The sequence below is a fragment of the Ovis canadensis genome, chromosome 14 (assembly GCF_042477335.2).
Source record: "Ovis canadensis isolate MfBH-ARS-UI-01 breed Bighorn chromosome 14, ARS-UI_OviCan_v2, whole genome shotgun sequence".
Classification (NCBI taxonomy): domain Eukaryota; kingdom Metazoa; phylum Chordata; class Mammalia; order Artiodactyla; family Bovidae; genus Ovis; species Ovis canadensis.
In genome coordinates, this window is record NC_091258.1 from 15944225 (window position 1) to 15959670 (window position 15446).

A 15446-nucleotide genomic window follows, 5' to 3' on the forward strand; every position below is an offset into this window, starting at 1 on the left:
AACTGAGCGACTTTCACTTTTCACATAGCCCAATTTTAAGGAAAATAATAAAGGGAGAAATTGCCAAAGTCACAATGCATGGCAACAAGTAGGTGGAACCAAATATGTAATGCTGAACTCTTACATTTTCTTGTTTCTATTTAGTCATCCACTTCATACTACCTCCAAACTACATTATCATATGTTAAAGGACCATTCTCATGTTCCCTGATAATTAATGGAACCACTGTTGAGTTCTAATAGAAAAGAACCTTGAGTTCTAATAGAATTCTTCCAAACTATTTAGATGGGTCGGTACAAGGACAGATGTCTAACCCCATTTAAAAAGATGTTCCATTTAGGTCGTTAAGAATCCACCTTGCAATGCAGGGTTTGACTCCTGGCCTAGGAAGATCCCACATCCCACAGAGCAACTAAGCCTTTATCTCCCAAACAAGAGAAGCCACCCCAACGAGGAGCCTGCGCACCTCAACTAGAAAGGAGCTCCCGCTTGCCTCAACTAGAGAAGGCTCAGGTGCAGCAATGAAGACCCAGTGCAGCCAATAAACAAACAGTCAATATTACTAAAAGAAGGATGTTCCTTTTTAAAAGAACCAGGCTGAAGTTTGTAAACGTCATCCTACCTGACTTTTTCACCAGCAATATCAAACACCTTGGTGACTTTAGCTTCTTCTGGTTCTTTAGGTTTCTCCTGTTCTTCTGCTTTGACCACTTTACTTGAAGCCATCTCTTCATTCTCCTCTCCTGTCTATGAAAAAGAAGTGTATTAAGTTCGATACAAAATAAAAACTAAAGTTCCACTCAAACATGTTGTTCCTGGCAATTCTTAACATTTGTTTCATCTCCAAACACTTAAATTCTCACTGAAAATTGATTTGATTAGAAAATCTTATGTTTCCTCCCATAGGGAATACTTTGCTTTTCACTTGGTAGGGTTAGTATTAAAAAGCCGCTAGTATGATTTCTGTTGTTAAGCCTCAAATCTGAGTTCGCAAATTTAAAAAGTCTACCTGGGGAATTTCTGAAAAACATTCATCGCATTCAGCTATTAACTTACTTTAACTTGTGTACACGGAGGCACTTCCGATTTTGGTTCTACGTCACTGACGGAGCTGGCCAACATTTCCTCCTCCTCCTCTTCCCTGGCACCCTCGGACTCGGCGCCTTTTTCCTGCTCTGCAGCTGCATCTTCCTTCTCACTAATACTCCCTCCAGATTCCCTGCTGGCATCCTCCTCGTCCTCGTGTTGTGGAGAGAGGCCACTGTGTTTTCTCTTCCTAATCACCATCACAAGGAAAAAACAAAATAAACGGGCAAAATAATTTCAGTTATCCCTTCCTGAATTCCAAACATGTTGTAAACCTCAGAAAACTTGAAATCAGGGACTACTGATTAACACACAGGATACAGTGAGTGTGAGAGGTAAGCTGAGATTCTGTGGAAGAAAAAAAGAACCCAACTCATATAGTTAGCATTTTCCCAAAACACTTAGAACCAAAATATATGCTGTTCTACTTCTGAGTTAGGACTAGCTATTCTAACAAAGAAAACACCCAAAATCACTTCACAGAATCAGTATGTTCAAGAAGAGACCTCTGAGAACATACATACGCCAGATATTTTTGACTTTTGAGACTGACTAATGAGAGAGACTAACGAGAGCCTCAGATTTATCCAGACTGTCTCTTCCTAGGGTTCTCACTGTGTGAGGAATGGGGAGCCTTGTTTCTTGAGTATTTTCTGAAGATAGCAAAAATGGAATACAGAAAAACTCAAGGATAAAGGCACTGAACCCAAGATTAAATTGCTTAATGCTATTCTGACTTCAAATCAATCACCTAATACTCAAAATTCTTTTTCTACAATCTACTTTTTAATGTCCAGGAAGACTTCTACTGAAAGGTTCCCTTATCTGACCTAAATAACTTGAGAAATTTCATAATTTCACAAAGCAACAAAGGCTAGGGATGGGATACATTATTTTTTCTAGTAATTGAGTCTTTCTCACCCCCTGCCCCTTTTTTTTCTATTTGGCACATCACACAGCTTCTAGGACCTTAGTTCCCTAACCAGGGATTGAACGCAGGCCATGGCATTGGAAGCACGGAGTCCTAACCACTAGATAGCCAGAGAATTTCTAAGTTTTTCATTTTAAATCAGGCACACTTATTACATATGAATTTTTTTTTTTAGTTAAAGCTCATTTTTAAAGCTTCCCAGAGAATAAGAATTAAATCCTAAAATGTCTCCAAATATTTCCCTCAATGAGAAAAGGTTAGAAATTCTAGCAGAAAGAAATCTGTCATCAGACCAATCCCAGCAATCTGGATGGCTGTGTCAACAGCTGCTGACTTCAGGGCCTTGAGGGCAGCATCACCTGGCCAGAACGTTCTCAGCTTTTCTTTTTGTCCCTTTGGTTTTCTGTGAATCCTCTTCAGCAGCCATTTCACCTTCCTTCACTAATTCATTTACAGCATCTTCATGACGCTCTCCACCTGAAATCACATAAGAAGGTGGTCAGAAAGACAGAAGTAAAAGTTTTTGGCATCAAGATGACACATTTTCACTCAGAAAAAAAGTCTAGTGCTTTCCTCTGTTCTTCCCCAGACTAAAGTATAATTTTCTGAGGGTTGTCCTCCCTGTTTCTAAAGACAGGATAAGTTCCCCTATTCCAGGCCTCCAGGGCAGTCCATAATTCGTCCTTAACTCATCCCACTTATATTTAATGTTTGCAATTTCTGCTATGCTCCACATACCATGAGATCACAGATCTGTATGTCTTTATAAGTAAATGCTGGTATGGCAAAACCAATACAGTATTGTAAAGTAAAATAAAATAAAAATAAAAATTTAAAAATAATTAAAAAAAGAAAAAGTAAATGCTGAATAAATGAACAGAAATCCCAAAACTACTTCTGTAATTTTCAAAGAAGAAATTGATGTTTCTACCTCATCTTGGACATCTTTCAAACTAAACAAAACATACTTTGTGTTATCAATAAAAGAGGCTTAGAAAAAGGCTTAAAGACTTCAAGCTAGGCATAGCAGAAAAAGCAAATATATCGATTTCCCACCTTCGGACAGTGACATTCAGGGTCCCCAACAAAAGTGCTCCTTGGATGCCCAGTCTGACCACATTCTGTGGGTAGCTGTCACAGATCCTGTACACACAGATTCAACCAGATTTATTCTTTTTCACTTCACATAAGCTTTTACTGCAAGTATAACATACCAAAAAGCACATGAACTAAAGTACAGGTCAATGAAATTAAGCAAACTGAACACTCCTGTGTAACTAGACCCATCTGAGAAGCAGAACATGAGCAGCTTTGCAGAAGCCCCTGGTGCCCTACTGCAATCACCAGCACCAGCCACATGCCCGAGAACTGCTATCCTCAAGTGTAACATCACAGATTAGTTTTGGTTTTGAGCTTTAGGAAGAAGTTTATAATATGTACTCTTGCATACATCATCTTTCACTCAACATTCCATTTGTAAGTCATCCAGTTCCTTGCATATAACTGTAGCGTATTTATTCTCATCCCTAGTGTCACTATAGACTAAATCACAATTTATTTATCCATTTTTCTGTTGACAGCCATTTGCTTTGGGGCCAGTTATAAACAGTGCTATTTTTAATAACCCTGCACTTCCAATTAGCTTTTAAATATTCACTCACAACGAACTAAGACCACTAAACACTTGAAGAAAGCCTCTACTATCAAAGGCAAGACTGAAAACAAAGGAATTTAGAGGAAACAAAACTAGGAAAAAGAAAAAAAAACTTTATAATTAATCTCCTCAGAGAGGCATTTACAAAATAAAGATGACTAAAAATTTTTCAGAAAATGAAAAAACTAATGAGAAAATTCCTGGACTTCTCTGGTGGCACAGTGGATAAAAAGCCACCTCCAATGCAAGAGACCTGAGTTCAATCCCTGATCTGGGGAGACTCCACATGTCACGGATTAGCTAAGCCCTTGTGTAACAACTACTGAGCCTGAGCCCAAAAGCTGTGACTACTGAAGCTGGTGCACCCCAAGCAGAGAGCAGCCCTTGCCTGCCAAAATTAGAGGAAGCCCACGCAAACGCAGAGAAGACCCAGTACAACCAAAAATAAACAAATTCACTACTGAAAAAAAAAAAGCAAGCAAAACTCTGATGAGAGTGAGCCACCCATAAGAAAATCTTGCAAATAAGCATTTGAGGCTGACTATTTAGTCAACACAAGGGTTCTAAAACTGAAGAAAGTCATGTTTTAGACACCAAGTGTCAAGTGAAAGTCTCTTGAGATATCTGAACACACAAAAGTAATTTTGCTTCCTCCTAAAATCTGAGTAAAATGACTTACAACAAACCAACAGTGGTGGGCACCTCGCTGTACTGTGTTAGTTTATACTAATGGAATCTAAAAAGGCAAAACTATAAGGAAAAACGGAAAACTAAGGAAAACTGCGATCTGTAAGGGCCAGGGCACAACACAGTGGGGTATAGCCAGTGGCAGAAGCAAGAGTTCTCTGTGTTGACCTCTCTGCAGGATTCTGAAAAGCTCTTAAATTAAGCAAAGTTTAAATAAATATATAAACATAACCAAAATGATAACACAACCCACTAAAAAAGGATTTACTCCAAGTACTTTAGAAACAGTATTTTGACTGTACATCCTTAGCAAAAGGTTAAAGACCAGAGAAATACCAATAACCTCAGATATGCAGATGACATCACCCTTATGGCAGAAAGTGAAGAGGAGCTAAAAAGCCTCTTGATGAAAGTGAAAGTGGAGAGTGAAAAAGTTGGCTTAAAGCTCAACATTCAGAAAACGAAGATCATGCTATCTGGTCCCATCAGTTCATGGGAAATAGATGGGGAAACAGTGGAAATAGTGTCAGACTTTATTTTGGGGGGCTCCAAAATCACTGCAGATGGTGACTGCAGCCATGAAATTAAAAGACGATTAGTCCTTGGAAGAAAAGTTATGACCAACCTAGACAGCCTATTCAAAAGCAGAGACATTGCTTTGCCAACAAAGGTCCATCTAGTCAAGGCTATGGTTTTCCAGTGGTCATGTATGGATGTGAGAGTTGGACTGTGAAGAAAGCTGAGCGCCGAAGAACTGATGCTTTTGAACTGTGGTGTTGGAGAAGACTCGAGAGTCCCTTGGACTGCAAGGAGATCCAACCAGTCCATTCTGAAGGAGATCAGCCCTGGGTGTTCATTGGAAGGACTGATGCTAAAGCTGAAACTCTACTACTTTGGCCGCCTCATGAGAAGAGTTGACTCATGGGAAAAGACTCTGATGCTGGGAGGGATTGGGGGCAAGAGGAAAAGGGGATGACAGAGGATGAGATGGCTGGATGGCATCACCGACTTGATGGACATGAGTTTGAGTGAACTCCAGGAGATGGTGATGGACAGGGAGGCCTGGCATGCTGCCATTCATAGGGTCGCGAAGAGTCAGACACGACACAACTGAGCGACTGAACTGAACTGGAAGACCAGAAAAGTTATATTATGAGAAATAACATCAGTGTTGTTATTTTGAAACTATTTATTTTATAATATAGATAAAAGGAAGGAAGTTGTTATGCTTATAATGCCAAAGAATCCAGATCTTCAGAGTAACAGAAATGACACTATTATAAAATCAAATAAATTAAGTGAAAACAAATGTTAAAGCTGAATTTAAATTCAGAACTCTCAGAGTCACAGACTTAAAAAATGAACTCATGGTTGCAGGGGTTGGAGGAGGGATAGTTAAGGACTTTGGGAAGGTTATGTATACACTTCTGTATTTAAAATGGATAACCAACAAAAATCTGTTGTACAGCACACAGAACTCTGTTCAACGTTATGCGCCAGCCTGGATGGCAGTGTTATGTGCCAGCAAGGTTTCCAGGAGAATGAATATATGTGTATGTATGGCTGAGTCCCTTCACTGTTCACCTGTAACTATGACAACATTGTTAATAGGCTATACCCCAATACAAAATGTTTTTGGTGTTAAAAAAATTAAAATTAAAAAAAAAAAACTTTAAAAGCCTCGATTACATGGAAAAAAATTCCGAACTCTAAACATTTTATAAGGTAAATATTTTCTAGCTCTGAAGCAATGTCACTCTACCAACAACGAGCATTTCTTTAAAGCTCAGATTGTGTTCTTTCATGACTCTACTCAAAAAGGGTTCCCCAAAAAGTACAGCTAACTTTGGATTTGAGGGAAGGAAAGCACAAGGTGAAATGGGGAAATTTTGCTGTACCAGAAAACAAGGAAGTTAGGTATAATGGGTCACATTAAAAGGATATAAGATCTAGTTTGAAAGAACTTTTAGTGGCCAAAAGTGATGCCGAAACCATTAAAAGGAATAACTATTACTGAAATACACTGAATTGATTGGGGGAAAAAAAAAACTGTTACCCCTTTATGCTAATTACAAATTTTGAAAAAAAAGGAAAAAATACTTTGCACCATTTTACGTTACCATTAAGATTATTCCCAATTTTGAAAATTGGTAATTAAGAGAAATGAATTAAATATTCATCCTGCTCCAGCTGACAGGAAAAGCTGCACTTTCCCAACAACATCAACCAATAAATGCAAAAGAACCACAAAACTAGAAAGAGACTCACTCTTTCACCACAATGATGGTAGTAATTCAACCAAAGATTATCATGTCAGGTAAAAGACAATTTAAGTTTTAATGATTAAGTATATTATTAGGTTAGTGCAAAAGTAATTTGAAATTTGGCATTTGATTTTGGAATAAATTAAATGAATGTGGTCATGTTTTACATCATTTTAATGCACATTTCTCTTTTTTTTTGCTAATGACTTATTACTTGCTGTTCATTTTATACTGAGACTATGGAAATGTTACAGAAAGAGAAAATTCGAGCAATTTCTTTGAGTTCAAAATGTTGTAAAGCAGCGGAGACAACCCGCAACATCAACAACACATCTGGGCAGTGGAGGTTCAAGAAGTTTTGCAAAGGAGACCTTGAAGAGAGATATCAGTCAAGGACCAACTGAGAGCCATCACTGAAGCCGATCCTCTTAAAACTACAGAAGTTGCCTAAGAACCCAAGGTCGACCACCTGTGGTCATTTGGCATTTGAAGCAAACTGAAAAGGTGAAAAAGGTCAATAAGTGGGTGCCATAAGCTGTCCGCAAATTTTAAAAAATCGTCCTTTTGAAATGTCATCTTCTCTTATTCTACACAACAATGAACCATTTCTCTACTGGATTGTGACCTGTCAGGAAAAGTGGATCATATACAACTGGTAATGACCAGCTCAGTGGTTGGACAAAAAAGCTCCCTTTGGAGCTTCCCAAACATGCACCCAAAAAAGGCCATGGCCACTGTTTGGTGCTCTGCGGCCAGTACGATCCACCACAGCTTTCTGAATCCTGGCTAAACTATTCCATCTGAGAAGTAGGCTCAGCAAATCAATAAAAGGCACCAAAAACTGCAATGCCTGCAACAAGCGGTGGTCAAAAAGAAAGGGCCCGATTCTTCTCCAGGACAATACCCAACTGCACATCACACAACAAACGCTTCAAAAGTTGAACGAAGTAGTCTACAAAGTTTTCTTTCCTCTGCCGTTACCTGATCTCTTTCCAACTGACTACCACTTCAAGCATCTTGACAACTTTTAGCACGGAAAATGCTTCCACAACAAGCAGGATTCAGAAAATGCTTTTCAAGAATTCGTTGAATCCCAAAGCACACATTGTTATGCTACAAGAATAAAAAAACTTATTTGTTGTTGGCAAAAATATGTGTTGATTATAATGGTTCCTATTTTGATTAATAGAGATGTCTGAGCCTAGTCAGGACTTAAAATTCAGTCTGAAACCGCAATTATGTTTGCACCAACCTAATATAACACAAAACACTTTCCAGTTCCAAGGGAAAAAATAATTACACAATTAAGGGATCAAATTCTCTTCATTCTGATCCAGAAGTCACAACTATGGGAAATAATCAGGTATTTTGTTTTCCGATATCATGCATTATGAAACACACACATCAGCTATGAACTTTTTTTTTTTAAGCTAAAATTATTTTATTTGAACCCACCAAGCATTTAGATCTAACTTCTAATTTAACATGGGCTTCCCTGATAGCTCAGTTGGTAAAGAATCTGCCTGCAGTGCAGAGACCCCAGTTCGATTCCCAGGTCAGGAAGATCTCCTGGAGAAGGGATAGGCTACCCAATCCAGTGTTCTTGGGCTTCCTTTGTAGCTCAGCTGGTAAAGAATCCATCCACAATGCAGTGAGACCTGGGTTCGATTCCTAGCTTGGGAAGATCCCCTGGAGAAGGGAAAGGCTACCCACTCCAGTATTCTGGCCTGGAGAATTCCATGGGCTGTACAGTCCATGGGGTCGCAAGAGTCGGACACGAACTGAGCGACTTTCACTTACTCACTCGAATTTAACACAAGTTCAAGGGACAAAGGAATCACCTAATACCATGAGGGAGTAACCGGACAAAATTCCATAGGACATACCGCCTGGTCTCTATGCCAATGTGTGCTACAGAAACGTGAGTGTGCTCGAGTAAAACAGGTGTAAAGGACGCAACCACTGAACGACACAAGTAGTCCGGAGCTCAACCAGGATCTGAACAAAAAGCTGTCGCCATTTCTGAGTCAACAGGGAAAACTTGAATACGGTTTGCATACTAGATGAGCTCAAAGTTAACTGAAATGGACAGGGAGAGAAATGTTCACTGAAAAGAGCAGGCTACAAAGAAACATGAAAAAAGTGTGATTTTAGGTAGGGGAAAAAAACAAATATTAATAACAACACGGGAATAGAAAAAAGATGAGCGGGTTTCACTAAGAAATCAATACTGATAATCTCTAGGTGGTGGGGATGTAGTAATTCTGATTTTATGTTTAATTGCCTGTATTTTCTAATTTTCAACAAAGTTCATGCATTTTTGTTATAAGCTTATTTTTCTTCATAAAACTGGGTGAATGTTACAGACAGCTCAAAGAGATGTTTGTAGCTCTGGATCTTAAATATGAAAAAAGATACTCTATCGCACTGATAAGAGAAAAGCAAATTTCAAACTATGTAACAGAAACTACAATTAAATTCCATGTGGTTACTATAAGAATAACATCCCTAGAGACAAAAAAAGCACAAAATGAACAAATCTTTTTAAAACTGAAGTACAGTTGATTAACAATACGAGTTTCAAGGGGACAGCATAGTGATTCAGCATTCTTTTCTTTTGCTTTATTTTGTTCCTTTTTGGCTGTGCTGCGTCTTTGCTGCTGCACGGGCTTTCTCAAGTTGTGGGGAGCAGGGCTACCCTAGCCGCGGTGTGCGAGCTTCCCTCCGCAGCGACCTCTCCGCTGCAGAGCACGGGCTTCAGGGTGCCAGGCTTCAGGAGATGTGGCTCCCGGCTTTAGAGCACAGGCTGGCATTTGGGCCCAGTTGCTCCAGGGCATGTGGACTTTCCCACATCAGGGACTGAACTCGAGCCTCCTGCACTGGCAGGCAGATTCTTTACCGCTGAGCCACCAGGGAAGCCCTCAGCACTTTTTATAGCAAATGAACAAATCTTGTCCAAAGACTCAAAGCTTGCATCACCTTTTCAGTCCTCCATGCTTAAACATGAATCAAACAACTAAGAATTACTGAAAAAAATCAGAGAATGTGTCTAACATGTTAATGCCCAAAACAAAACAAACACCTAGGGTGAATAAAAAACTCAGAGGAAACATTGTTTCCTCATTTTATCAGGCTAGCATTATTTGATACCAATCAGACAAGGAAATTAACCAGAAAACTATGGACCAACATTCCTTATAAACAAACACAAAACTTCTCAACAAAATTTTAGCAAACCAAATCCAGTCATGTAGAATACTACATCCAGTAAGTTTTATGGGGGTGGGGTGAGATGAATTTAAAATCAACCACATTAACAGATTAAAAAAAGAAATACCACACGAGCAATACATGGTGAAAAAGCAGCTGACAAAATTCACCTCTCAGCAAATAAAGAATAGAGGGAATTCTTTAATTCCATAAGGCCTGAGGGGCAGTATACGCAGACTGCCAGGATTCAAATCCCAGCCCATCTAATCTAGCTGAGTAACTTTGGGTGCCTCACTCTCTTCTTTTGTAAAATGTTTTAGAAAAGCAAAAAACCTGCATAATTGCACAGACCTGGTAATGTGACTAAGTAATCAGTTCAGTTCAGTTGCTCAGTCGTACCCAACTCTTTGTGACCCCATGAACCACAGCACGCAACAATGTGACGTGCTTAAGGCATCTATGAAAAACCTGAAGGTAACATTATACTGAATGGTGAAACACTCATGCTCTCTCCTTACAATTGGGAACAAGGCAAGAATGTCCACACTCACCACTCCCATTCAATACACACTGGAACTGTGCCAAGTACAATAGGCTATCAAGAGAAATAAAAGCTATGCTTACAGAAGAGAAGGAAATAAAACTTTCTATACATAGATAATATTATTTTCAGGGGTAGGGAAGGGTAAGGTGGCCCTGGAACTGTTAAATTCAGTCGTGGTTACGTAACTATAAGCATTTGTCAAAAAAAAAAATCACAGAATACTCTAAGAGTGAATTTTACTGTACATAAGTTAAAAGAAATATTTAGAACATTATTATCATTATTATTTGATAGATAAGTAGATGTATTTAGAGAGATATACATTCCATACACAGAATGCTGACTGTCTCCAAAGGCCAAAGTGGCCCCAGGGGATGGAGTCTCCTTGGCAAGTGAGCGCAGTCATGGGAGAAACACCTACAGAGCGTGGGCCATCTCAGATGGTGAGAAGCCCAAAGCGTACCTAATATCCATAGAGCAATAAGATGCTCCACTCATGAAACAGAACATGATGCTATTTAAAAGTTAAAAAAAAAAATTTTTTTTTTTTTTTCAAAATTAAAAATATCTTGATGCCCAACCCCGGTTATGAGGACAACAAGAAAACAAAGCACACACTCCCCAGTGGAAGTTTCTGGTCTACAGTGTCAAACAGCTGAAGGGTTGCTGACATGCGACCAATTGTACTGTGCTGTGACTGCTCCTAACACCTCCTCTAAGAACCTCAAAGTCACTGTGCAAAGAGCAGCCCACCAGGCCATCCCCAATCAACAACCCCAGTGCCAGGCTGCACAGAGAAGAAACTGACGGACAGTTTATGCAAAGAGAAAAAACAACAGAAGCACCAGTCCATAAGGTGTAGCAAGAGTCAACATACAAATAATGATGATTCCAAAAAAATGAAATGAAGAAAATTGTCCCCCCAAAATTTTAAAAGGTACAGAAGGAACAAAAACAAGATTCTATCAGAGTCCAGAGACAAATCTTATGTAAATGAGTAAAAACTAGCAACAAGCTTTTTTTAATAAAAGCACTGGAAACTTAGAAAATAATGGAGAAGTACCTTCAAAATTCAGATTAAAAAATTACAGAATAAAGAATTCCATACCAAACTATTAATCATGCCGGAGGGTCACCTGGTTATTTTTAGATAGTCATGGTCTCAAAAAAAAAAAATAGTTTCTAACATGCATTTTTCTTCAAGAAGTTATTTGAGGATTTATTTTTATTTTGGTGAACACACCAAGAAAAAAGACACCATGGGACCCAAGAGAACAGGGAGTCTAAGAGAAAAGGGACATAAACAAAACATCCAAAGTAGTGGTCAAGATGGAAGATTTTAGGTTTAAAAATTATAAAACCAAGACAAATTGGAGCAGATGAGAAGACAAAGATGGACTTCAAAATAGCAAATGATTATCTAATAAATCTAAATACGTTGGGAGGTAATTTAAACAATTTTGAGCGTTTAGGATCAAATCAGTAGTAAGTACATAGATGACTAAACAACAAAATGGCAATTATTAACTCCAGAGAAAACTAGTGCAGGAAAAGCAGTGACTGCATATTCAGATGGTTCAGTCACAAGATGTTCAAAGTCATTACCAAAAAAAAGAAACACTTAATATTAATAACAGTCTAACCCAAATTGACATAGGAACATTGGCAGGCTGGGGAAGTGGGAAGGGTCTGAAGGTGAAAAACTGTGTGTTGGCAGAGAGGGGAAAGACTCAAGGAGATGTTAAAAGAAGACCTAACATGAATGGGTTAAGTCAGCAGATGATGGAAATACCAAATTTTAAAAGAAGAAAGCAGTTTCTTCAGTGGAGAATGGAAAGGGATAAGTGATGGAAATGGTTCAGTTTCAAAATAATTCTTTTAGGAATATTTGACTATTTCTAAGGAGGTGCATGGTAACTGATTACAATGAAAACTAATTTTCAAATAATCATGCTGATATTTAAAGAGCTTCCCAGATGGCGCTAATGGTAAGGAAACTGCATGCCAATGCAAGAGACGCAGGAGACCGGGGTTCCATCCCTGGGCTGGGAAGACCCCCTGGAGGAGAGCATGGCAACCTTCTCAAGTATTCTGGCCTGGAGAATCCCATGGACAGAGGAGTCTGACGGGCCCTCAGTCCCTAGGGTCACAAAGAGTGGGACTTAGCACGCACAGTGTTGGCAGGCAAGAATCTAACACAGGAACGGAGCTGGGAAACTATGTCAAGTCTTAGTGATAATGGTAGCTCAGTAAGAGCCACACTGGTGACGGACTGATCAGAAATTCATCTTAGCTGTAGCCTCAAACTGAATGTAATGATTGGCTCGACCAAAAGAATGTGAACAAGGACAACTCTTCAGGCTTTTTTTTAATCTTGTTTGACCCAGTGCAACTGTGCGAGCAGATACTTCTAATGAGATGTGGGAGTCTGGGGAACGGGCAGGATGGCAGGAGGGGTAGGTATGGGTAACATTTTGGTCTGAAGCCTATACATGTTGCCGAGCAGGCCCGTTAGGGACTCCTGGGCACAGAGGCCTTTTTGTCCCCAATTTCTTACAGGCAAGACTCCAGTCTCCAGGACCTTCCCTCATTTCCAAACAGCAGAACACTTGCTATTTAAAGCAGGAACAGCAAAGAAACCACTTGAGGCAAGATTAAAGGACCAGAGAAGCTCGCCACCACTGACAAACTGGACCACACCCTAATCTCGCCAGCACCCTTTTTGAAACTTTGCAGAATACTAGACGGTTACTGCCTTGATCCTTTATCACTAACTCCTGCCTGACTATACGACCTTTCCGTACTCACCAGGGAGAGGGGCACAGTTCTTGACGCGCTAGTCTACCGTGTTGCCCTAACCCTTTGCCTGGCAAAGTAACAAAGCCACTCTTTCCTTTTCCTCCAAAACTCGTGCGCCTATTTCTGTTTGCATGGCGCACAGAGCGCCAAGATGTGGGCAACATGGAAAAACAATAAAACAAAGGTCTAAGAAGGGCTGAATACTGAGAATGCAAAGAAGCAAAGACATCATTATGTGAACTTTTAACCACCCTCTCTCTTTTGAGGACAGAAAATGATGTATCGGGGTCGTGATGCTAGCAATTCCCTGGGGACGGAAGGTCTGCGTAAGATGGCCTTTCCGAAGCGTTCAGGGTTGCTGAGGGTACGCGATACCCAACCACCACTAACGGTCGAGCTCACCTGCGGGTTCCCGCCCTCTGAGAGGGGGCGTCGGCCGAACACGGCCCAGACAATCGGCCGCGGGAAAGGTCCCGGTCCGCTAACTGGGGCCACCCGGCCGCGCGATGCGCGCTCAGGGCCGCTTGAGAACCACGCCACCCTCCCACCGGGCCCACAAACGCCTGCAAAGCGAGCCTCAAGCGAGGCGGGGGCGGGGCAAGTCGCCTCTCGCCTCAGGAGTGCTCACCCGACAGCGCGTAGTCCTCGTCCTCCTTCGAGACGGAGAAATCCTCGGACTTAAACTCCTCCATACTGCTGCCGCGCGGGGCCTACCGTGCCTCAGCAACCGCCTCCAACGGCAAAGCTCTAGGGAGAGACCGTAGAAACGCGGAGTGCGCGGAGACGACGGGGGATGGCGGCTGCTCCGGCGGCGCGTGCGCACACGCAGAAACGGCGCTAGGTCGAGAAGCACCACTTCCGGGCCAAAGCCGCGGACCTGACGCATATATGGCGGTCGGCGGAATGCGGGCTTCGTCCTGGAGCGGTGCATGCTGGGACTTGTAGTCTTCAGAGCTCAGCGGCTTTGATTTAGTGTATCTGCTTAAGGAAAATTGGTTTTGCCCATGGGAACACAGTTGCCCTTCGTTAGTCACTGGTTGATACAAATGAATTCGCTTAGTTGTTAAAATAGTCACACACACACACCCCCAAATCAATATTCACGGTGCTTTCTGGGGTTATTTCCCCCGATATGCTCAGAGTGAAAATATTGAGTTAACCAGTGGTGGGTTGTACTGAGGTTGGAGGCAGACAATTTGCTATCTTGCTTCAGCCCTCTTAGTGTAAATAAGTATCGTCTTCCCAGTCTGTTTAGTGCCGCGTTTCCGTTTTTTTTTCATCGGTGTGCTTACTGTCGGTGATTTCGCTGTTTAAAATGACCCCTGGGTGTGTTGCAGGGAGGAAGCCAATTCTGACTCCATGTTGGAAAGTTTCTTTGACTTCCTTTTATTATTATAATCATACTCAATGGCTTGCCTGGAGGACCTTGCTTCTCTGCTTGACTGTAAACTAAAGTGCCTTTGTTCGGCTCTAGGAGAGGTAGTTTGTCCCTGCCCACCTGTGAATATAAGAGATTAGCACACCCCTTCTGAAGGCTGGACATTCCGTTGGAGATGTTATACAAGACTGAAGACCCTTTCCTTTTACTTCCTTGTGACTTTAGTTCCTCATTGCTTCTTTTCTCTCTGATCTATAAAAGAATCTGGCATCCAGATCCCAGTAAGATGTTGTTTTGATGCACTAGCCTGCCATTTTCCCCGTCTGCCGACCTTGCCTCAACACTTCGTCTCTCTGACTCATTGACCTATCGTGCGGCGAGCAGAGCAAGCTTGCGCTCGGTAACAAGCTTATTGCTGGGGTGCTTCCTAATGTTTGTAAGTGCAAGAAGGTTGCGATGTGCCTTATGGAGAAAATACTTGGGTTAGATAAAGCTTCATTCAGGTATGTTTTGTGGCTGTGAGCTCAGTGTTAAAGAATAAACTATCCAGTACATCAAGGAAAAGGAAAGTCACCAGTCTGTATCTGATGCTGCTCCGTAAAGTGCTAAAGTGACATTCATAGTGTGCGAGGCAGCTATGGAAAAGATGGAAAAGCGGCTCAATTTGTGGATTCAACCAATAAAACCGATGAAAAAAGTCTGGTAGACAGCATTGTAGAGGCTGAAAGTCAAAAGTTTACCGTCATGTTACCCAGGGTCAGAAAAATGTGAAGAAGCCCTTCTCTGTAGCGCTGGCTCGGTTGCACATTTCAAAAGGCCATATGCTGTCAATAATGTTAATCTTGCAGCTGAGGCAAGTTCTGCAGATCAGAAGGCTGCGGAAGAATTCAAA

The 15446-nt window shown here is 41.0% G+C and overlaps 1 protein-coding gene across 3 annotated transcripts in view; it reads right to left on the reverse strand.

Moving 5' to 3' along the window:
• LOC138419483 (craniofacial development protein 2-like) overlaps positions 1-14614 on the reverse strand; it is a 42793-nt gene extending 28179 nt beyond the window's left edge. For 2 of the 3 annotated variants that reach the window (XM_069552377.1, XM_069552376.1), the window contains exons 1-4: positions 13805-14614; positions 2378-2495; positions 1058-1277; positions 624-748 (exon numbers count right to left, since the gene is read on the reverse strand). In XM_069552377.1, coding sequence (XP_069408478.1) covers positions 624-748; positions 1058-1277; positions 2378-2495; positions 13805-13868 — 527 coding nt within the window. In that variant the 5' untranslated portion in view covers positions 13869-14614. Of the gene's footprint in view, positions 1-623; positions 749-1057; positions 1278-2377; positions 2496-3074; positions 3162-13804 lie in introns of all 3 variants that reach the window. The other variant, XM_069552378.1, reaches the window with a different exon arrangement.
• Positions 14615-15446: the final 832 nt, after the last annotated feature.